General features: G+C 39.8%; 2 protein-coding genes and 1 long non-coding RNA gene across 4 annotated transcripts; 2 read left to right on the top strand and 1 right to left on the bottom strand.

The window, feature by feature from the left end:
- The first annotated feature begins 771 nt into the window (after nucleotides 1–771).
- On the top strand, nucleotides 772–4386 carry LOC137980362 (G-protein coupled receptor 39-like). The gene is made up of 2 exons (XM_068827780.1): nucleotides 772–888; nucleotides 2469–4386. The coding sequence occupies exon 2, from the start codon at nucleotides 2567–2569 to the stop codon at nucleotides 3479–3481; it is 915 nt and encodes a 304-aa protein (XP_068683881.1). The 5' UTR covers nucleotides 772–888; nucleotides 2469–2566; the 3' UTR covers nucleotides 3482–4386.
- Nucleotides 4387–17887: 13501 nt separating this feature from the next.
- LOC138005171 (uncharacterized) lies at nucleotides 17888–20505 on the top strand. 2 transcript variants are annotated; one of them, XM_068851441.1, is made up of 6 exons: nucleotides 17888–18019; nucleotides 18164–18272; nucleotides 19836–19895; nucleotides 19994–20066; nucleotides 20279–20315; nucleotides 20381–20482. In XM_068851441.1, exons 1-6 carry the CDS (start codon nucleotides 17955–17957, stop codon nucleotides 20391–20393), a joined length of 357 nt encoding a protein of 118 aa, XP_068707542.1. In that variant the 5' UTR covers nucleotides 17888–17954; the 3' UTR covers nucleotides 20394–20482. The 2 variants fall into 2 exon arrangements, with proteins under 2 accessions (XP_068707542.1, XP_068707545.1); XM_068851444.1 differs by lacking the exon at nucleotides 20279–20315 and having other exon boundaries at nucleotides 20381–20505.
- On the bottom strand, nucleotides 19942–21309 carry LOC138005188 (uncharacterized). The gene is made up of 4 exons (XR_011123813.1): nucleotides 21247–21309; nucleotides 20845–20907; nucleotides 20364–20557; nucleotides 19942–20032 (listed from the first exon to the last, which is right to left on the bottom strand). It is a non-coding gene; the product is annotated as an uncharacterized lncRNA (long non-coding RNA).
- Nucleotides 21310–22900: the final 1591 nt, after the last annotated feature.

Genomic DNA, 22900 nt, shown 5'->3' with positions numbered 1-22900 from the left:
TCTCTCAAGAACATGTTAGTAATGGCGGACCATTCAATAGGAAAATTACAGTTAAAATAAAGAGGTGTCTTTTTGAAATCAAGGTTTAAAACTTGGGTCACTTAGTGTTTTGTTAAAATAGTTTTGAAATCCAAAGAAAAATATGAATTGATTTTTTGGTCACAGGAGCACTTTAAAGGGGCTGTGTAACGCAGGACGATGTAATTTCGTAACACCCAAAATGCCCAAAACGTATAATGAAACAGTTCAATAACAACTTTAAACTGTTGAACAACATAAAAGAAATAAAGCAAAACGAAAAGGGAGCATGGATGGATACAAAAATGGACAAAAAGATTGAAAGAGGTTGCATGTTGCATAATATTGAAAAGAGTCGGCCCGACGTTTTTCAAGTTTATGGCAAATCGCCTGGAGAAAGGTCGTTTTTGGTTCAGAATCATCTTGTTTGTGATGTAACGATAATTCAGTATCAGTAAAGGCATTTCGAGTTTTAAACTTGAGATTTTAGGCCCTGCTTACAAGCAGGTAGGGTAACCCTACTGCTAGTACCCTAGCTAGGGTAACCCTAGTGCTTGGGTCACCCTGGCAAGAGGGTTACCCTAGCACTTACACATTTTTTCTTTTTTTCATCGACGTGTTTACAAGGCAGCTAGGGTTACCCTGGCGCTAGGGTAACCCTATTTGAGTGCTAGGGTCACCCTCCCTCCTTGTAAACAGGGCCCAACAAACGATTTCCGAGAAAAATACCATAAAAATCACGTGACACGGTCCCTTTGATGTGGAAACTGCAGTCAAGCGCAGATTCAACGACATAAAGCACGATTCACCAAAATTTGGAGAACGTTGAGACTTAACTATACTTTAATCAAACTACCGGAAATATTGAAGGTAATTACTTGTCTGCCCTATTTCTTGACGCTTTTTTCGAGAAATTGCCCACTTTTAAGGAAATATTATAAATGCTACATGTATTGATAATTACAGATTAAGCGACGGTAGATGTTGGATCGTGAATGCTTTGTTGACGATTCTCAGTTTGTTCTGGCTCGGAAACAGGCGGGTGAATATCGGAAAGCGAGTTAAAAACGACATGATGAAATCATGAATAACAGCGAAACTGCAACCGAGAAAATAATGTGCGGGGTAAAACGTAGTTTACAATTCGTGCATTGAATATTAATCAGTATATAAGTGCCCTTAACAGAAACGAAAAACCGAGCAAAGGACTGATCCGTGTACCTCGTGGAATTGTCAACTGAGCTCAGTTAGCTTCAAAGATTCAAGATGACCATTCAGTAATCCTACGAATTTGTTTCTATAAACTTTACTCCATGTTTTTCCGAAGGAAATCTTGTGTATAAAAACAATTGCGCATGGGAGCAATTGTCTGAATTCTATTATAATGGAGGAAAATATTTAATTTATTTTAGCTTTAGAAAAAAGAAGTTTTTATAAGCATTCTAACATATTGACTAAATTGTTGTTTGGTCAAAATGTGCAGCTCGTTAAAGCAAAACGTATCGATGACACAAAATGCGTGACTTGCATTGATTTTCTACTTGCTGGTTATTTACACGCACGATAAAGTATTAACCAGTTGATAATATCCTGACATCTGCCAGCTTGAATACATAATGAATACTAAAATCATGTAAAATATGAGAAAAAGCAGTTGTAATGGGCCGATTACATGAGCCGGCCGGTCAGCCGGGCTGGTCAAGTTTGCCGGGAAGAATTTCAGCCCAGTATTACATGAGCTGAGCCAGCCCGGCCTGGACTTTAGAAGATGTCGCGTGAAAAAAGATAAGAACAACTAGACGAAGTGGAGAGACGTTTGTCTCGCTATATTGTTATTAAAATTCACTATTCTACAATTTAAAAAAGCCTTAAGGTTTGTTATCTTATACACCCTTTATTTGAACACAAAAAAACCGACTATTCCTGAGGCCATTTTGCACTAAAGTGTTGTAAAATGTTTAGAAGTCGCTGGCCCGGCTAACCGGGCTGTCCCGGTGAACGCGATTACATGGAAAAATCTCAGCCCGGTTAGCGATGACGGGATCTCGGCTAACCGGGCTGGGATTTTTCCATGTAATCGCAAACTTGATTTTTGGTGTTTTTCTCAGACGTACCGGGATCTCGGCTAAGCGAGGCAGCCCGCGTAACCGGGCCAGCCCGACTCATGTAATCGGCCCCAAAGTCAGTCGGAAATGAATTTTTCGCTGACAATTGCAAAAAAAAAAAAAAAAACCAACCAAACAAAAAAAAAACTTAGCTATACAAGAACTTAAAACGCTTACATCGCAAATGGGTGGATTGTATTTCAGGTATTTATTACCTACAAGCCATTAAAAGATTATGCAAATACCTTTCTCAATAATCAGATTGAAACACTTTTGTTGAATTGAAAGGTGCGATAAGACTAAGCGAAAGCATTGTGGAGGATTATAATGGCTATTGTTTCACAGGTGCCAAACAGAAGAGGACGAATAAAACAGTTAAACGACCAAGCTAGAGTAGTCTCGAGGAGCGGCTACAGCAAGCGGCTTGATAACGACCAAGAAGGATGGCCAACAACACGACAAACGATCTCTCTATTAAACAGCTTGGCTTTGTTTGGATCGATGCGATTTTCGTCATCGAATTTACCGTCATTTTAATAATGAACGCTTACACGATCACCGTCTTTGCAAGAAACCACCATTTGTGCAAGCGAACGACTTACCTGATTATAAATCTGACCGTAGCGGATTTACTGTCGGGAGCAGTTTCAGGACCCTTGGAATTATTCTACATGAATCGTAAATCGGACCTCCAACCTGGTTTCATCTGGCAAAAATTGAGTAGTGTAACATTTTTGAGCATATTTACCATATCGTCGTTGACTAATCTCTCTTTAATCTCCTTAGAACGCCTTCATGCAACAGTTTATCCGTTTAGTCATTGTTCGCTTGGGAAAAGAGTGTATTTCAAAGCTATTATTTTTGGTTGGCTTTCGTCTTTCTTGATCTCATGTGTGGACTCTGTACTTTTTGTCTTTATGCCGGTTAAATTTTTTTACGCCTGGGCATCACATATCGTTATCGCTCTTCTGATAGTCGCGTTGTCTTACATAATTATCATAGTTAAAGTTCACAAACATCCTCCTCCAGTGCCTTATGGCACGGCTGCTGATTCGGACACCAAATTATCAATAACACTTTTTATAGTAACTGTTGTATCCGTGGTGACGACTCTACCGTGGGCCTTATATGCAGCCATCAAGCCTATGCATATTTGGAACAGAGAATCCCAAACTGAGAGTGGAGTCACTATTAACTACATCGTCCATGGACTCTATTACGCGAGTGCAATTGCAAATCCATTGATTTATGCCATAAGAATGAAAGAGTTTAGAAAAGCAGTGATTAAAGGACTCCCTTGCAAGAAGGCACTCGAGGAGTCAAGACATAATCAAGCAATTGAACTACACGCAGCCTGACGTAACAATCTTCTTCCCAGGAATTCTCCTAAACAGAGGGAGAGGGTAAGATTAGAGTCATGGTACTGTAGTGTAGCACGCACATTAGGATTGCGAGTCTTTTTCCTTGTGCGCAGGCGTGCTCAGAATCGAAAACATTCGCACACTCGTGCGTGTATATTTGTGAAAGGAATGTATATTTCAGAGTGCGGAATATTGACGAAAGATGGTAGTGATCCCACTTATCTGACCATGATTTAAGCAACTGATGAAATAAATTGTCCAGATAAAAGGTATTTGATTGGTAAAAGTAAAACTGCAAAAAGGAATTTGGTGGAGTTCTCAGTTGAAATTAGGGTAATATATTCGGGAACCCTTCATTGCATTTATTGTCGTCAGCGTGCGTCTGACCCATGTTTGACGCAGATAAAATAAGTGAAACATACTCATATCATTAAACTAGTTTTAAAAACTTATACACAGTACTTATAGAAAGTTGAAGCGTACGAGCTTTCGGCTCCTTCTCGGAGGCTTGTTCACATATAAATGAAAAACAAGAATTGGGAACCGGTAAACTGTTAACGGTACTGAGTATAAGTTTTTAAAACTAGTTTAATAGTATGTTTTCACCAGTACAGTGTAACATTCATAAAAGTATACTCATATCATTTTGTGTGAAACAAGAAAAACTGATTTAGGATCCATTCTAGCACAACATATGAGTTATGTGAAACCAAGACGGCAAATGCCGATCTCGTGCAAAAATATTCAAACCTATTGTAACAGTAAGAGATAAAAAAACTACCGGGAAAGGTCGTTCATTTTAATCCTTAGAGGCCGCGATTCTTTCGGAACCGGGAACGAATCAAGAAACTAAAATTAAGGTTAACCTTTTTTTGCTATTAATGAAATACAATGATCATCCATTTGTGTGTTCATAATTATTTTCTTTCCTCTATGCCTGTTAAGCAGCCTACATTCTTCTGTTTCTTTTTTTACTTTGAGAAATACCATTGTAACCTGCGAACGACCGAGACGTTTTTTCTGTCCACCAAAAAAAACACACAATTGTCACCAGGCTACGTGTAAGCGTAGTTCTTTATGCGTGCAAAAATTGCAGACCATCGGAGATTTCTGATCGTCCAATTTTTCCTGAGATACTGTGAAACGGAATTTTTTAGAATTTTATATAGAGTTGCATGTATTTGAAGTGTGGAAAAGAATGAAACGATAGTTGGAAAGATCAGCGCCGGTAGCTCACCGACATGAGCCTCTATCTCCATGCACTAATTTCTTGAGTCAACCCTTATTTTTTAATTCCAAAATTATCGTATTTCCAGTGACACTGAGATAGCTCAGTACAACAGTGGGCGTACTGATTCTCCCAAGGGAGGCAAGGCTGCTGCCTAACGGTCGCCCGGTCGCTTGGGGCGCCTTATTAGGGAGGATTTTTAGGGAGCTTAAGCAACGACAACAGCGACGGCAACGAGAACGTCATCTCAAAATATAAATTCGCGTTATTTTAATCGCTTCGTGACCCTTTCAACGTTTTTAATATGACAAGGGTGTAGTAATTCCTCAAAGATGAGACCAGTCGGAACGGCACTTCATTTTAGGCGAGAAAATGAAAATTTATCCTCAAGTGCTGACGTTCTTAATAAAATCAAAAACTTGGCTATTTCACGTTGTTGTTTTGCTGACGACGGCACAAAATGAACAAAAGTGAAAAACGCACGTGCAGGGCGTGCAAAGCTATTGTTTTAACCCACTAAATATGCAAATTTGTAACGTTCTCGTTGCCGTCGCCGTTGTCGTTGCTTAAGGACGTTCGCGCTAATTGTTTGTGCGCAACGTTACTGCGCAGGTAACGCGACTGTATTATGTCACGTATTACTTCGAGCATTAGTGAAGTTGAGGTTTTAAAACCTTTGCAAAAACCGTGGACGATAAGTCTTGCACAGCGTTGGATCAGAGAAGATCGTGATCAGTCAAAATTGATTTAAAATATTCATGAAAGTCAAGTAGACTACTTCACGACCGATATTCGCGAGGTTTTATCAGTCGTGCACTAGTCTACTTGACTTCCATACAAATTTTTCAAGCATCAGTTAAAATAAAATGGCGACAAAAACGCCGAGGAAATTCCAGGCCGGCAAAAGAATAGCACATTTATTTCCGAATCATCATGAAACTTCAAAGAGAAGTGAGCGGGAGGATGGAAAAGCTCTGGAAAAGGTAGCTGATCGAGTAGACTAGTGGCTGAAAGTTTGGCAAATTCGAGGACGAACCGTTGCGTAAATTTAATGGGGCTGTTTCTTTTTAATGTTTTTATTACCCTACGAACTTAAGTTCAAAGTGAATGCATGTTTTTAAAGTTCTTTTCCTTTACTTTCGTGAAAATTGAGCAGTATTTTCGTCCTCGTCGCTTGAATAGTGCGGACCTGCGTGGAAACAATCAGCGATTGAATTTCACAAAAAAACACACTCCAGAGGATGAGCATGACGGCAATGGAGAGATATTATACAAAACACCAACGAAATGAAGATGACCCCTTCTTAAAACTTCGTTGCTATGCTCGAGAAAGGTTTTTTTTTCGGTAAAAGCCTTTCACCTCTTCAACGATCGATCCTTTCTTGGGTTCCAGTCCTTGCCCGACAGGTCACGCAAAAGCGTGACAAACGAACTTTTCCAAGAGCTTTGCAAAATCACATCGATTTTACTCGTTCAGATCATCGATGACCCCTATTTTTTAAATCATGAATCACTTACTTTACTTACTATCTACAAAATATGATGAAATGAAAAAATTCTCACCGTAAAAAGTTATCTTTTTTTAACATTTTCTTTCCTCATGCCATCGAATTCCAATAGTGGTTGCAACGGATAGAGCTCACGAAAACGCTCGTCGAGGAAGAACTCTACTGTTTACCACATCCCTAGCGGCATACAATTATCTAAAAATCTCACTCCTAAAAACCTATGCACGGAAACTTTCACTCCAACAGTTTATTTTTATGATTTTCGATAGATGAGCAGATGAGCCTACATCTCGCTATTATGACCGATTTCTCGAAATTAAGACATTTTTCCACTGCCATTTTCTCCGAAACAAAGTCGGTGACCCCCATTTTTTTTTTCATTTTTGGAGTAAGTACTTTATGACCTAACTCTAGGCGAGAAATGAAGAAAATCTCACCGTAGGAAGATTTTGGCGCGAACGTCCTTAAGCTCCCTATTTGCGAGCGCGGGCGACCAAATTTCTGAACGAGTAGCCCGAACGGGTGCCTAACTTATCATTAGTTGATTCATCCTCACTTTTGATTAATTAATTCTGGGCTCTTGAAAAAATGACTCGGGCTACCAACTTTTAGTCTTGGAAGCCCCGAAGGGCTCCAGAAAATTTTTCTTAAGCAGCAGCCTTGGGAGGCGTTCTATAAAAAGTAGGGAGCTTTAGCAATGACGACGGGAACGTCAACGAGAGCGTCATCTCAAAACATAAATTCCCATTTTTGTAATCACTTCACGACTATTGCAAGCTTTTAAATGTGACAAAGGTATGACAGTCCCTCAGGAATCAAAACATTATGAGCGGCGCTTAATTTAGGGGTGAAAATGAAAATTTCTCAAAATTATCATGGCTTCAGATTCAGATTAATAAGTTTGTTTGACAAACACCAGGTGTAGGGACTTTTAAGATCTTGGACGCCGACGTCGACGAAAACGTCACTTCAAAATATTATAAATTTGCAATATCGAAAGTCTTTCGCGATTGTTCCGTCTCGTTCACGTCCTACAATGTGGACCAAGCATCCTAAAAATAAATTAGTACGAGCACTTTCAGAGTGAAAATAGAGAATGAAAGATTCACTGTTTGTACGCTAGCGTTGTCGGCAAAACCTCAAATTTGGTGATTTCACGTCGTTGTTGTGAACAGAACCGCAAACACATGTGCAGCACGATTCTTATTCCTCTTGCTCTTTTTGATGTATCCATGGAAATAACACTGGGACAGTTTCGGTCTAGGGAAAGCGTTAAACACAAAAACGTCTTTGCCCGTGCCGGGACAAATGCTATTTACCAATATGGGTAAAAGGGCTAGTGTAACCACAACTCAAGTGAAGCTATGATCTTCGCAGTTATGAGCGCAATTTTTGCAATTTGCGTAGAGAAGCCTGAAAAATTCAGGACTTCAACGGGGTTTGAACCCGTGACCTCGCGATTCCGGTGCGACGCTCTAACGAACTGAGCTATGAAGCCACTGACGTTGGGAGCTGGTCATTTGTGAGTTCTAGTGGTCCCGTGAGGAATGAATCAACGATGAAATGGTATATGAAATGAATCATATATGAACTGCGGATATGAAATCAAGTGAAGCTATGATCTTCGCAGTTATGAGCTCAATTTTTGCAATTGCGTAGAGAAGCCTGAAAAATTCAGGACTTCAACGGGGTTTTTCGTTTAAACTCAAGCATGCGCAACAAGACCGGGACCCACGTTTTCTGAGAAAATGGAGTCCATTATCCTAGGATTTTGCCTGGCGCTCATCCGCTGACCAAAAGGCCCGAGGACTCTGGGTACGAGATTGCGTTCGCCCACGAACAGGGTCTCTGATTGGCGCGGGCTCGGATTTTTTGATTGACACCTCAGTCCCTCATGTCAAAATAATGTATTCCCCGTAGCAAGCGAATAACTCAGAGAAAGTTATTCGCTTTTGGCGGACTGATTTTCGTTTAGCTCGCTGAAATCGCTCACCACGCAGGCTAAATGGCGAAGAGATCTTCTTTTAAAGAAATGTTACATCGAGCATTTTGCTCCGTTGTCGATAAAGGATTTAGCGGTGGCTTAAGAGAAGAAAAACAAATTTCAATTACTTAAACAGTTCGTCCGAGGGGAAAATTTGCTCCCTGTTCTTCCCGCTGGTTTCGAAAAAAGCCTTATTTCCTACATTTCCTACAAAAAACAATGCCTGCGTATTAATTATTAGCCCTTTCAAAAGTATTGCGAGCGATCAAATCAAGGAAGCCTTCAATGGGGATTCGGCTGGCTAGTAAAAAGACTCCTGAATGATTTAGGTTCTATTTACAAGCAGGTAGGGTAACCCTACTGCTAGGGTTACCCTAGCAAGAGGGTCAAAGATAGCTCGGGTTTACAAGCAAAATTTCATAGGTAGGATTACCCTACCACCCGGGACAACTTTGTGTGCTTGGTAACCCCCAGTATCGCAAACGAAATGGAAACCGCTAAAAAGTTGTCGCGGGTAGACGAGTTGTCCCTAGAAAAGCAATTACAAGGCAGCTAGGGTTACCCTAGAGCTATGGTAACCCTAGCACTCAGACAGGGTTACCCTAGCGCCAGGCATAACCCTAGCTGCCTTGTAAACACGTCGATGAAAAAAAGAAGATATGTCTGAGTGCTAGGGTAACTCTCTTTCAATAAGTGTTTTTAATCTATATTCTAATGTTCCTAAGTAATTAAAAATAACACCTGTAATTGTAATTATTGTTCTGTTCTTCCTGGAACACGTATGCCAGATAAATTTATGGAAAAGGCGACGCTTATGCGCGTCCTTTCCTTCTCTTATCTATTATTTAACTCCGTTATGTAAAAATCATAAATCGCCAGTTTCTCTGGGAATTTACTATGTAACTTGGTTCTAGATATTGTAACTCGTTTCTTGTAATTTTTGTAACTTGTCATACTGCGTTCGTGCTAACCTGATGTTGACAAACCTGTAAGATCCCTATGAGACAGACGATTTTCTTTGTTGTGGAAAAAATATGTTAATGTGCTGATGCGCAGGCGTAGTGCGTCTCGCAGGCGCCATTTTGACGTGTGATTGGCACTTGATTGTTCAGCCAGACTAAGAACATATAAAAGGAGCCGTATACCTAACAAATGGAAAGTTAAGCAAGAACTAGTTGACCGAGAGCGGTAAAATCGACCCGAGAACTCCAAATAAAGTAGTGAAACAAGTGGAGTGTTGAGGAGTCTTTCTTCCAGATTTCCATCAACACGCTGGTGGAGAATCCGGGTAAGCTCTCGATCAGTCGAGTCCAACAAAGATGGACTAAAAGAACTAGTTCCAGCTACATCTCATTGGCAGTTTTTCCGACTGACGCTGCCTATCAATTTGATACTAGTTATGCCTGTCAGGCTGACGAAGTCGATGGTGATAACGGTCGAGAGACTATGAGTTGTAACAGTCCATCTCTTGTTATTGTGAAGATTTTGAAGCTCTCGCAGTTCGAGAGAGTGAGGTACCGTTGAGGTACCCTTATCAAGCGCTTTGACTTTCAGTAGACAGAAGTGCGGGACTGTAGCAGCTAGTTGTTTCATGTCACTGCTGTCAAGGGTCCTAAAGGCATTGGAAATGATGGCAGAGATTGCGATAAAATTATGTCTGTAGGTAATCCGACAGGAACAAAATGGCACTTCACACCAAAGAATGTCAAGATATTCATACCAATGTGTGAACATAGTTTCTGGATTAAAATCCGTGGTTAAGCTTATTGTGCCAAGTTTTTAATCCACACAAGTTGTATTGTTAGCCTCCATTTATAGCCAATCGGAAGTTGCAGATTCGTTGCTTTAACTCTAGCCCCTAAGGAAGTTTTAACTTCATGTTTAGATGGTCTTGCTTTGGCTATGACTGCTACCTATGAGTAGAATCAGAGGTGTAAGGATGCCGTGAAACTTCATTTTACAATGAATTTGCCTGGGGCTCATCAGTTCTTCCAGTCAGGCTGATGAGTTTCTATTTGGCGGAGAAACGGCAAGAGAGTTAGAATAATAGCAGAATTTACAAGAACTACAACTACGTTTGTTTTCAGTTAGTACGAGTTTATTACTATATGCACAGTGACTGTTCCCAATTGGTTCCCTGGTGCTGGAGAATTGGTCACTTAAATAAAGTTCACTATTAATTAGGAGCTTTGCAAGTATCCATCCTCAAGGCAGACCAAGGTTTAACCCTTATTCTGCTTGAGGTAGTTTTCCGGAAAGGTATAGGGGTAGGTGCTTCAGAGGTCGTGGTACCCAATGGCGTTATGTTACCTCCCCATCTGTCCAGCCTTTCTGGATTGTGGTCCAGCCAGACAGGCCGAGGTCCTTTCCCGAGGAAACTAACAATTTTTGATATGTATGTCCAGATGAGGAAGTCTACAGTTTGTTTCGCAACCAGGTACCCTTACTGGTGGGACAGACTGAAAATTGCTTTTCTGAGTGGGTGAAGGTCACCTCAGATCCAGAAATCTTGGACTCTGTAGAACGTTGGCACATAAAATTTACAAATGATCCTTCCGAGCATAGTTTTTCTCAAAATGAATGAAGGGGTAGTTTCTAAAGAAACTGTGGTGCTGCGTCGGTGGGGAAGTAGTATACAAAATTTTGGTTTTATCAACGGAGTTGATAATGTAAATTGGCCACCGTACAGAGATTCTAAAAGCTGACGTTTCGAGCGTTAGCCCTTCGTCAGAGCGAATCGAGGGATTATGGGTTACGTGTAGTTTTTATAGTAGAGTAGGAGCTACGCTATTGGTGGTAACATGGCAACGTGAAAAATAGGAATATATTAGTTAAATGAAAAGCGTTCGTTAATACCGTGAGGATTAAGGGTGCCGATTTGAAAGATGAATCTTTGTTCCAGATTCTTGCGGCTTTCCGTCGTACCTAGATGTAGGGAAAGGCCGCAGATAGCCATGAGTTTTTTGGAGTGGTTAGGCAGATTAAAATGGCGAGCGACTGGCTTGGATGCATCCTTGTCATTCTTCTCAACATCGCGAAGGTGTTCGCGGAATCGGTCACCTAGTCGTCTACCTGTCTCACCAATGTATAATTCATTACATAACGTACAGGTTATGCAATAAATGACATTTGCGGAGGTACATGTGAAACGATCGGTCATCGTAACAGATCGCTTAGGTCCCGATATCTTGCTAGTGTTAACAATGAAAAGACAAGTTTTGCATCGTGAGCGCGCGCATTTGAAAGTGCCGGGTTGCTCGTTAGTTTTGAGCGCGCTTCTAATTAAAAAGTTGCCTACGTTTTTGTCGCGTTTGAATGAAATAAGTGAAGGTTGCGAAAAGATTCTACCAGTCTCGGGATCATTTTGGAGGAATTTAAAATGACTAAGAATGATGCTTTTGACTGCGTGATTATGCGGATGGAAAGTGAGGGTGAATGGAATTCTGTCATTCTTATCTTTTTGTGACGTTTGTAGTGATGACTGTCGATCAAATTGTTGGGCGCGATGATGGCCCGCTTTGACCACAGAGACAGGATAGCCACGTTTTTCGAAGAACTGGCACATCTCCTCTGATTTGCTGGAAAAATCGGAGTCATCACTACATAGACGTCGAAGTCTAAGAAATTGAGAATATGGGATGGAGTTCTTGACATGTGACGGATGTGACGATGAATACAACAAATAACTGTGAGAATCAGTAGGTTTGTAGTGCACACTAGTACATAGCATGTTGCCTCTAATAGAAACTTTGATATCTAGAAAAGCCAATGAAGTTTCCGAAATTTCCCAGGTATATTTAAGAGCCGGATGAAAAGAGTTGACGGAGGTTATAAATTGATCGAGTTCTTCTCTGCTGGATGAAATAGCGCCGATGCAGTTGCCGATGTAGCGGCCGTACAGTTCAGGTTTAGCGCCGTTGTACTGATCAAAAAATTGGTGTTCAACATATCCTACAAAAAGATTAGCATAGCTAGGTCCCATTCTTGTGCCCATCGCTACACCATTAATTTGTTTGTAATAGTTGCCGGCGAATGAAAAACAGTTAAGCGTTAAAACTAGTTCGGCAAGGCGGAGGAGCGTTTCGGAGCTAGGTTCTTTGACAGTACTAGTGCGTTGATCGAATAAGTGTTTAAGTGCTTGAAGACCTTCGCTATTAGGAATGACTGTGTATAGAGATGTAATGTCTATACACGCTCCTCCGCCTTGCCGAACTAGTTTTAACGCTTAACTGTTTTTCATTCGCCGGCAACTATTACAAACAAATTAATGGTGTAGCGATGGGCACAAGAATGGGACCTAGCTATGCTAATCTTTTTGTAGGATATGTTGAACACCAATTTTTTAATGAGTACAACGGCCCCAAACCTGAACTGTACGGCCGCTACATCGACAACTGCATCGGCGCTATTTCATCCAGCAGAGAAGAACTCGATCAATTTATAACCTCCGTCAACTCTTTTCATCCGGCTCTTAAATATACCTGGGAAATTTCGGAAACTTCATTGGCTTTTCTAGATATCAAAGTTTCTATTAGAGGCAACGTGCTATGTACTAGTGTGCACTACAAACCTACTGATTCTCACAGTTATTTGTTGTATTCATCGTCACATCCGTCACATGTCAAGAACTCCATCCCTTATTCTCAATTTCTTAGACTTCGACGTCTATGTAGTGATGACTACGATTTTTCCAGCAAATCAGAGGAGATGTGCCAGTTCTTCGAAAAACGTGGCTATCCTGTCTCTGTGGTCAAAGCGGGCCATCATCGCGCCCAACAATTTGATCGACAGTCAGCACTACAAACGTCACAAAAAGATAAGAATGACAGAATTCCATTCACCCTCACTTTCCATCCGCATAATCACGCAGTCAAAAGCATAATGCTTAGTCATTTTAAATTCCTCCAAAATGATCCCGAGACTGGTAGAATCTTTTCGCAACCTCCACTTATTTCATTCAAACGCGACAAAAACGTAGGCAACTTTTTAGTTAGAAGCGCGCTCAAAACTAACGAGCAACCCGGCACTTTCAAATGCGCGCGCTCACGATGCAAAACTTGTCTTTTCATTGTTAACACTAGCAAGATATCGGGACCTAAGCGATCTGTTACGATCACCGATCGTTTCACATGTACCTCCGCAAATGTCATTTATTGCATAACCTGTACGTTATGTAATAAATTATACATTGGTGAGACAGGTAGACGACTAGGTGACCGATTCCGCGAACACCTTCGCGATGTTGAGAAGAATGACAAGGATGCATCCAAGCCAGTCGCTCGCCATTTTAATCTGCCTAACCACTCCAAAAAACACATGGCTATCTGCGGCCTTTCCCTACATCTAGGTACGACGGAAAGCCGCAAGAATCTGGAACAAAGATTCATCTTTCAAATCGGCACCCTTAATCCTCACGGTATTAACGAACGCTTTTCATTTAACTAATATCTTCCTATTTTTCACGTTGCCATGTTACCACCAATAGCGTAGCTCCTACTCTACTATAAAAACTACACGTAACCCATAATCCCTCGATTCGCTCTGACGAAGGGCTAACGCTCGAAACGTCAGCTTTTAGAATCTCTGTACGGTGGCCAATTTACATTATCAACTCCGTTGATAAAACCAAATTTTTGTATAGTTTTTCTCCAGCTACGCATTGTCAATGTTCATTAGCAGTTTTCTCAAGCTAGAGAAACTTGGTGTGATCCGAGGTCACTGCATGAACTAGGGGAATGCTTGGCCCCTATTTTACCAAATTGGGTGGATGGTTCGCACAGATAGATTTTTCATTTTAAGAACTGCAATGCAGCTTTTCGCTTTCGGCGTTTAAGTTGGATACAGTCAACGCAGTCCTCATTTTTGTTTACCCCCCGGGGACCTTATTTGCCCGTCTTAGTTTTTGTAAAACGTGCCTATTATGCTTGTCCCGTTGACTTAGAGCACAGGAAATTCCTTAAACCTTTCTTTTCATAGGCAGCTCTATCAATCGAAGTCCTTACTCACGAGTTTGACTTCTGTCTTCCCCGGGGATTTTTACCAAGGCAGGAGCCCATCTGGAGCGTGCAACTTCCATACAGCGTCTGTGAAACGGCGTTTTCACAAGTAGGCTTATTTTTAGACTAGCCCTTCCCGCGAATTAGGTCAAAAAACAAAGGCAGTTCCGGTTCGGTGACCCTATGACGTCAGCTTAATTTCTTGTAATTGTACATATCTAGAGAAGATATCGTTGACGTCACCTACTGTCATTAATGTGCCAACCATATCCTCATTGGCGGTCGAAACAAAGGGTCTTTTGTTCCTGCGGTTGGCACATTTGAATAACAAGAGCAATGTTTGTAAACAGATAACTCCCCTATACTGAGTTCCCCTCTATGCCATTCGGCACTGATCACTGCTAGATCAGCTTTGTCTCGTTTGATTAGCGCTAAGAATACCTAAGTTGGCCAACATCCAGTTGTTCATCGTTTCTTGGAGGGTGCCTTTGGGAGTAAGTCACCCTCAAATAGATATTATGGTATTTGGGATGTGCAGCAAGGGCTGCAATTTGGGAGATTCGCAGTGGCCTTAATTAAGGGAACTCGCGTTAATACTAGCCATGTTATTAGCGTTAGCAACAATACTTTGCTACGACCTAATATAAGCGCTAGTTATCTGAAAAGTTTCAAGATGAGTGTGTGTTTGTTTCTTGGTAATCATATCAGCAATGCTAACACTGTTTGGAGCGTTTCGAGCTATAACTTAACTTTGTTTATTGGTTGTTTAGACGTCTTTGGTATTCTAGACGTAAGGTGCAGTTAAATAAAATGGATTAAATTTTAGGACGTTGTAATTGTAATCTTGGAGTCTGGTTGGTGTTTTGGGCTCCTCATAGTGTCCTCACACGCTTTGAAAGCTTTATGTCAGTACCGGAGGTTACGGTTTATGAGATAGAATTGGAAAGTTAAACGAGACTTTCCTGTAAGTTGAAGTTTGACTTGAATTCTATCTCATAAAGAGTAGTAACCGAAGGTGTCTGACATGTTCACCTCTCCCTCCTTATGCTTGTTTCGAGCTCTCAGGCCTTGGTTACTCTTTCTCTTTATGGAATTACTTTCTGTGTTTTATTGTTGCTCCACTATGAGGAGGAGAATTTGAAACTATGATTGTGACGTCACTCCCAACAGACTAGGTTCGTTCTTTATGTCAGACACCTTCGGTTACTACTCTTTATGAGACTGAATTCAAGTCAAACTTCAACTTACACATAAGTCTCGTTTAACGTTCCAATCAAATTTTCCAACAGCTTGGAAAGTGGCCCAGAAAACACCGAGTCCTAAAATTGACAACCCTCTTCATGAACAAGATCTGCGAACAATATCAATCCTGCCAGCCCTGCTCAAGATATTTGAACGTCTTGTCCACCATCAAGTGATTGAATATATTGATATAAGGACATTGTTTAAGAACAATATATATGGTTACAGGAAAGGACACTCCACAGCAACAGTTTTACTTGGAAAACGAAATGATATAGCGAAAGCAATGAAGCGTGGTGAGGTAACCCTCGTAGTTCTGGCTGACTACTCGAAAGCATTTGAGACTATAAAGTTTACAACTGTTTTGGGAAAGATAAATTCTCTCGGATTCTCCAAATTATTTCTTCACTGGACAGTCAACTATCTTACTAACAGGAAACACTTTGTGCAAATAGATGACAAACGATCTGAGATGTCTATGGTTTATTTTGGCGTACGTCAGGGATCGATAATAGGGACTGTTATTTTTAATATATATGTGTCTGACCCCAAGCATGCATAGGACAATCAAGCGATTTAACCGTGTCGTCAGTATGGTGACGATACCACCTTCTATGTACGTTTTAAGCCAACTAACATAAAAGACGGCGTTTCCTTGCTGAGTACAAGTATTGAGAAGCTCGATAAATGGTCAAGGGAAGCTAACCCTGGTCCTAAACCGTAGTCAAACGAAGGGGACAGTTAGCAGTAGCACATTCCTTGGATAAAGCAGATGTAGATCTCAGAGTCAACAGTGATATATTGACTGTATACACAAAAACTGCTTGGAACTTTTATTGATCAGCACCTTAAATGGGATGAGCACGTTAAGCATCTTTCCTGCTCCTACTATGCAACTCTAGCTACCCTGAGGAAACTCAAAAACACACTACCATTGAACATTCGTAAAATCGTAGTACAGTCTTGTGTTTTATCTAGGTTGTTTTATAATGATTGTGTACTCTATCCAATTCCTTTGGGTCTAGTCAAAAGCATGGAGAAAGTACACAAAACGGCTGCCAGTTTTGTTTTTGGAAGATATGTGTCCACGGATGATGTCATCAAATATAAAGGGTGTCAGGGTGTCATAGTGGTTATCTATCGAGCCTCCCACCACTGCTAGCCGGGGTTCAACTCTCGCCCCGGCTTGCATGTAGGCTGAGTTTTAGTCGATCTCAACCTGACTCGAGGGTTTTTCTCCGGGTACTCCGGTTTTCTCCCTCATCAAAATCGACTCACAGCTAATTAACATCTAGCTGTGGTACTGTGCTGCGACATCAACATGGACTGTATAGCGGCAGCCAGAGGCGCCTTTGTATGCTTTCAGCCCGATATCGTGAGCCGCGCCCTTCGTAATTCAGTCCTCAATACTGCAAGTAAAGGGTGATTAGCACTGCCAATTATTATTATTATTACAATACAATACATACCTAATTAAACACAACGAAATGACGGAACAGAATAACAACAACAACAACAACAACAACAACTGTTAAGAATCTCAACTGGCCGGAGGCAAACCAGTTGGCTATTAAAAAGTACAGCTGGGGAGTTCAACCAGGGACTATCAGGATCAAATTCAACGAGTGGTCAGAGTGGGTCTTGAACCCGGGATCTCCGGATCTCCAGGCAAGCGCCTTAACTACTGGGCCGCACTAGTTACCTGTGTAGCAACAATTCCGGCGAATGACATACTCTGAAGATCGCACACAAAGCACTGCACTGGATCCAAAGTGGTTTAAGTACTTTGATGTTAAAAGGTTTAAGCATGAAAGAACTCTGAGATCAAGTGCAGAAACATTGCTGGAGATATCCTTGATACCAAACACTTTTCAAGATCAAGTAGCGTCAAGTTTTAATAAACTTCCCATTACCATCACAAACTGTAAAGACCATAATCAGCTTGTAAAACATACTTTTAATTTTTTATTAGCGTAAGCTAAGAAAGATCGCATGTAGTTTCTGTTTTTTTTTTATATATTTGTATTATTTTTACATATTTTTGATTTTATATATCCTTATTATTTAGACATTGCAAGTGAAGAGTCATTCTCGTGGATATACTGCAATAAAATAATTATCATTTTTGTGTTCAGTAATATTTATATTTATTTGCTCATGTATTAATACCAGTTTGTTTTGAACAAACTGATACATTTTTAGCAGTTTAATATAATAATAATAATAATAATAATAATAATAATAATAATAATAATAATAATAATAATTATTATTATTATTGTACACTGCGTGGATAATATAAACAAAACAGGGCTGAATAACGTCTGCACATGTGCAAGCTGTCATGGCGCGAGTGAGTGCAATCTCGACCCCAGAGCTCTGGTGACGAGAATGGAGTGATTGCGCCTAAGTACCACAACAACCCTTATGAAAATGGCGGTGTTTTCAAAAATTCTCGTGTAGACCCTGGTGTTTTGTAAAAAAGGAGCGTTTAACTGAAAACGGGAGCTTGATGGTTTCAGAAGAGGTCCGTCGAAAATTGGTCTTTCAACACAGTTTTGTACAAAAGTGTTTAAAGTATGTACAAAAGGTCAAAAAAGTGCGGGAACAACTTATCGATCGTCCATCGGAGAGATGAGTTTGTTCCTCTTCATTTCTTGCACACTCCACGCAGCTGTCTAAAAGAAGCATCCCAAAGAGATTTTACCATCTATTTGACAGGTTAGGGGCTAACACCCAGAATTATCGGCCAGGGATACGCTGGTGTAATAAATGCGCTACGATAGCAGACAATGCCTTATCAAAGGAGTCTGATTACATTCCTCCAAAGGTCAGTGTACAAATGTTTATTCTCTTCCTCATTTTCTTTTTATCCACAAAAGTAAGTCTTCAATACTAAGGGAATGTGAAAATTATTACATAAAATATATATGTAATAGATAAATAAATTAAAAATAAAAACAAAAACACATTTGATTTATTTATTTCAGGCCTTCTGATATTACGCGATGGTGCGATTTCGCACAATGGACCTCAAATCGCATCCGATCGCACAATTCACGAAAAATCGCATAATTCACAAAAGGACGCACAAAATTCATAAAATGAAACATAAATCAAGACGTTTCTTAGAAATTCCTGCATAAATACGCCATTTTTAAGATGATTTATCTTGGAAAAAGGCTAAAAAATCTTGTCACCTTCGATTTCGTAAACATTCGAAGTTCAAGGCTTTATTTTTCATGTCGGGGACCTGGTACGAGTCTCCTTCTATTGGTGCAACACAAACACGCCCTTATATACACACCACTGAAATGACACAGTTGCCTTCTCTTTTTGAAGAGATTTGTGAAAAATAAGCGAAGTTGTAAGTTTTTCGGCAAAATGTAGTTTCTTTCGTTGAAAACTGATAAAAACTTACTTATGGATAAGTTTGTAGTGAAAACGCTCGCTTTTTCTTCGACGAAGAAGGACGTTCCCACAATCCGCCCGATCTGACAGCTCACAATCCAGCAAGAAAGTACCTCACAGGTACGCTCCACGTGGACGATGGACTGATGTTTTTCTCGTCGTGCAATATTAGGGCCTTTTCTTCCAGAGAAAATAAGCCGCGGCTTACTCTGGCCACGGTGTACAAAATACGCAAAAGGAACTATTTATACGAATATATATTCCCAGGTCAATTAAAGCCGTGGCTTGAAAAAGACGCGAACGTAGATTTTGTACCATTTATACGGGGGGGAACATTCGAGTCTTCTGTAAGCCGCGGCCAGAGAAAGCCGCGGCTTATTTTCTCTCGTATAAATGGGGGTATGGCCCTATTGTGATTGACCATCTTCGGAAGTTCGTGGTTGACGAGCACCTTGATCATTCATTTGGCATGTTAGCTGTATCCTTTCAACTTTTAATGTGGTGCACCGGTAGTGCAGAAGACCTCATTTTTTCTATTTATCCCAACTAATGTCGATCGAGATACATAATTACTGTTCCTTTGTGTTCAAAATGTCTTTAGGGAAGTAAAAAAGTGTTTTTCTTAAGCTGAAACCTTATAAAATAAGCTCAAAATTGCTGAGAAAAAAATCGCATAATTTACATTATTTATCGCATAATTGGCCTTTCTAATCGCACAATCTGCCCTGAAAAAATCGCATAATTTGCATTTTTAAATCGCACCCTGTCAGAAGGCCTGTTATTTGGTGTTACGTAAAACAAAATTAAACCTTTGTACTGCTTTTTTTATTACCTTTTTTATTGTTATGCTACTTTTTATAATTTTATATTTTAAAATGTAAAGTGCTTATGAATATTTTATACAATTAGCGCTATATAAAATTTAATTATTAATCAAACCAGTCAATAACATTGTTTGGCTACGAAACTTCTCTTATTTCAGAAACAGACTAAGAGCACTACCTCCACCTCAACCAGAACACATTCGCCCAACAATAAACAGGTATAGTTGAATAAAAAAACACAATTTTATTCATATCAAACAGTGTAAAAATCATGAAAAAGGCACAGGAATAATGGTCTTGGTGTGTATCTTCGTAGGACACTTCTTCAAAGAATTCCAATCAACTTGAGACAGCCCTGGAAAACAAGGAAAGTACACATTCATCTTCAGGTACACTACCAAGCACAATTTTCGTATAAAATTGATGCATTTTGCTTTACAAAATGGCCAGGCTCATACTAAGCTGTAAAGGAAAACAGCGAGTGACTTAAACTAAAGCAAGGCACAGCAAAATGAAAAATTCTGTAAATTCTATTCGCAAACATACTTTTTGGCAGTCTGAAAATATGTTCCCTCCTAACTTGCAACAATTTTGTTTTTAGAGCTCAAATTAACAAGCACGATTTGGAAATATTTGAGGTGAGAGATAGATATTTAAGCATATTTTGTACACAAAATAACTATTACCTTTGTTTGTTTTGCAGGCATCACCTTTGACCAGCTGGTCACTCAGAGCCAGATCCTATGACAGCAAACCTCAAGCACCTGTATGATCCAGTTATGATGAGGGAATTTTGCGAGGAAAAGCCCCTGGGCTGTTTGATCTTCTTTTAAGATCCATTACAAGAAATGACAGCAGAATATCACCAGACAGGGAATCCCTACAAAGGCAAAGAACATTGTCCCTGATTCAGTTTTCTTTCATATTTTAGGTTTGTAGTTGGAAATTTGTTATTTAGGGAATTGAAGAAAACCTGTGAAGTACAAAGTACATGCATTTAAACATATCTTAGAGTTGCAAAACGACAACTTAATGTAATGAATCTGAAAAATAAAAATCATGACAGTGTCATGAAAAACTGCTGTGAAAAAAATGAAATGAATGTACAAGTCACAGAAGACATGCCAGCTTCAAAATGACAGTGGTTTAAATATACTCGTCACTTACTGGACTATCCTTACAGGGATTGTCTCCTGGACCAGTCCTTGATCCTTGGCTTTTCAGTCAACCCTAGAACAGTACAAAACCTGATGAAAGGCATGGCTAAAACACACTCTGAGCAATGCTCCAAACAGTTACAAGAAGTTCTTAATGTAAGTGAATAATAATTATCAACAAAATAACACCAGATAGTTTTAACATAATTCCCTTAAACATATCTATAATTAATAATTGTTATTATTAATGCAAGTAGATTCATACAGTGACTGTAGATGTGTAGTTAAATACAGGACACTATTTAAGATCAGTAACAAAACTGTGAATTCATGCATTTTTCAGCTTGACTGCTTGATGATCAACTTTCTTAATGATTACCACAACATCCACAAAAGAAAAGTTCCAACTGACCTGCAAAAGACCAAGCTGCCACATGTGGCCTCTTCAATAGCAGACATACATCCACACATTCCTGTAATAAAGAAAACCAATGTCAGTCTACATCGAGAAGTCAAAGGTAAGATCAAAGGGGAAGAACAGCTTGCATTTACATCATCAGCTACAAGACTGTGGCCGTTATTCCCACCCAGAATGGGATAACTGTTTTCGACAGTCACTTCCACGGTACCAGTGGAGCATTTTTGGCGATAGCCCCAGCTGATGCAGCTTTTGAATTCCTTCTATGGTTCAAAACTTTCAACAGCATCCCTCATAACTTAGCGACAGTAACAAGTGTTAGATTTAGTTGAAGAGAAAACAAATAAGATTAAAACTGACCATCTGGAGTTAAACAAATATAACATCTGTGAGAGGATTTTCTAAAAGAATGTGACTTGTGTCACACATAGTGACACATTTGATCATAAAAGTTCGTTTGGTTGATAACGTGCGTTTTTAACAGCACATTTTTAAAGCTTTGTATGTACAAAAATGTTTTAAAGATACTTCAGCAAATTGTTGATGAAGGTGGTGATGATACACTTCATAATCTAAATTTCTTTTAGCAAACCGACTTAAATGTAAGCTTTTACGTGTAAAAGTCGTTACGGCAGGTACAAAACGCAGGTCACAGGGCACAGGTCCCAGGTCATTGTTTTACTTATAAAGAAAGTGTCCCAAACATTCATAAAAGCTAACCTTAGCCTTAAAAACTCCTTTTTAGGCCTAATTAGGCCTAAAATTAGCTTTTATGAATGTTTAGGAAACTTTTCTTTAGGCCTAATTAGGCCTAAGGTTAATTTTTATGAATGTTTAGGATACTTTCTGTATAGGTTAAGGTAATTCCTTAGTATTGCATTGCGCATCCCTACTGCGCAGGATTTTTGCGTCATTAGCGCGCGCACATGAGCATGTGCGCATACAAAACGTAAGAGATTACGCTCAAACTAAACCCGATAGCGAAATAAATGCTCCTTTTCTCTCAAACGAGCACGGTGAGCCCCGATTTTTTTTTTTTTTTCAGGTATTTCAGTGCTAAGAGCAGTCTAATAAAGAACATATTTGAAGAAGAAAAAACGTTTGATAGTAGAACAGGAATTTTTTTTGAAAAACAGTTCCGTACTGGGGTGTTTTACCCAAGGCGAGGACTTCAACCTAACCACGGAACTGTCCCACAACCAGGGAATCAAAGTCGGCGTAAATGAAGCATTACTGCTTATGTAAATAAAAGAAGCTTTATTTTTAAAATAACATTGTGTCTTTGAAGTAACCAAGACTTAATTCTGTATGAAGGTGATTCGAATTTTTAACGCGAACACAGTAAAAATGCCCCATTTTAAGAGCCTGCTGACGCGTAAATAAGCACGGTGACCCCATTTTTTTCAATGTTCATATCATGAATGTTAATTATGCCAAGTTTCCAAAAAAGTTTGATAGTAGAACAATTTCAAGGGAATTACCTTAAATATATAATGACCCGTGACCTGTGACCTGCGTTTTGTGCCTGCCGAAGTCGTTAAGACTTGGTGTTTTCACCAGGATAATTACTGTATGTACAATCTGGTACACTTCATAAAACTGTAAACTTATGTAAACAAGCACTTTGAAGTTGACTTTCCGAGCTTTT

The sequence above is a fragment of the Montipora foliosa genome, chromosome 1 (genome assembly GCF_036669935.1).
Source record: "Montipora foliosa isolate CH-2021 chromosome 1, ASM3666993v2, whole genome shotgun sequence".
NCBI lineage: Eukaryota > Metazoa > Cnidaria > Anthozoa > Scleractinia > Acroporidae > Montipora > Montipora foliosa.
Note: the sequence above shows the minus strand (reverse complement) of the source record. Positions and strands in the feature narration are given on the sequence as shown.

What these genes read in the sequence shown, in the direction of transcription:
- LOC138005171 (XM_068851441.1), top strand. Translation starts at nt 17,955, where the DNA reads ATGGTTTCAGAAGAGGTCCGTCGAAAATTGGTCTTTCAACACAGTTTT. An exon ending in TTTGTACAAAAGTGTTTAAA is followed by an intron (nt 18,020 to 18,163) that starts GTATGTACAAAA and finishes TCTATTTGACAG; the next exon opens with GTTAGGGGCTAACACCCAGA. An exon ending in AAGTACACATTCATCTTCAG is followed by an intron (nt 20,067 to 20,278) that starts GTACACTACCAA and finishes TTTTGTTTTTAG; the next exon opens with AGCTCAAATTAACAAGCACG.
- LOC137980362 (XM_068827780.1), top strand. Translation starts at nt 2,567, where the DNA reads ATGGCCAACAACACGACAAACGATCTCTCTATTAAACAGCTTGGCTTT.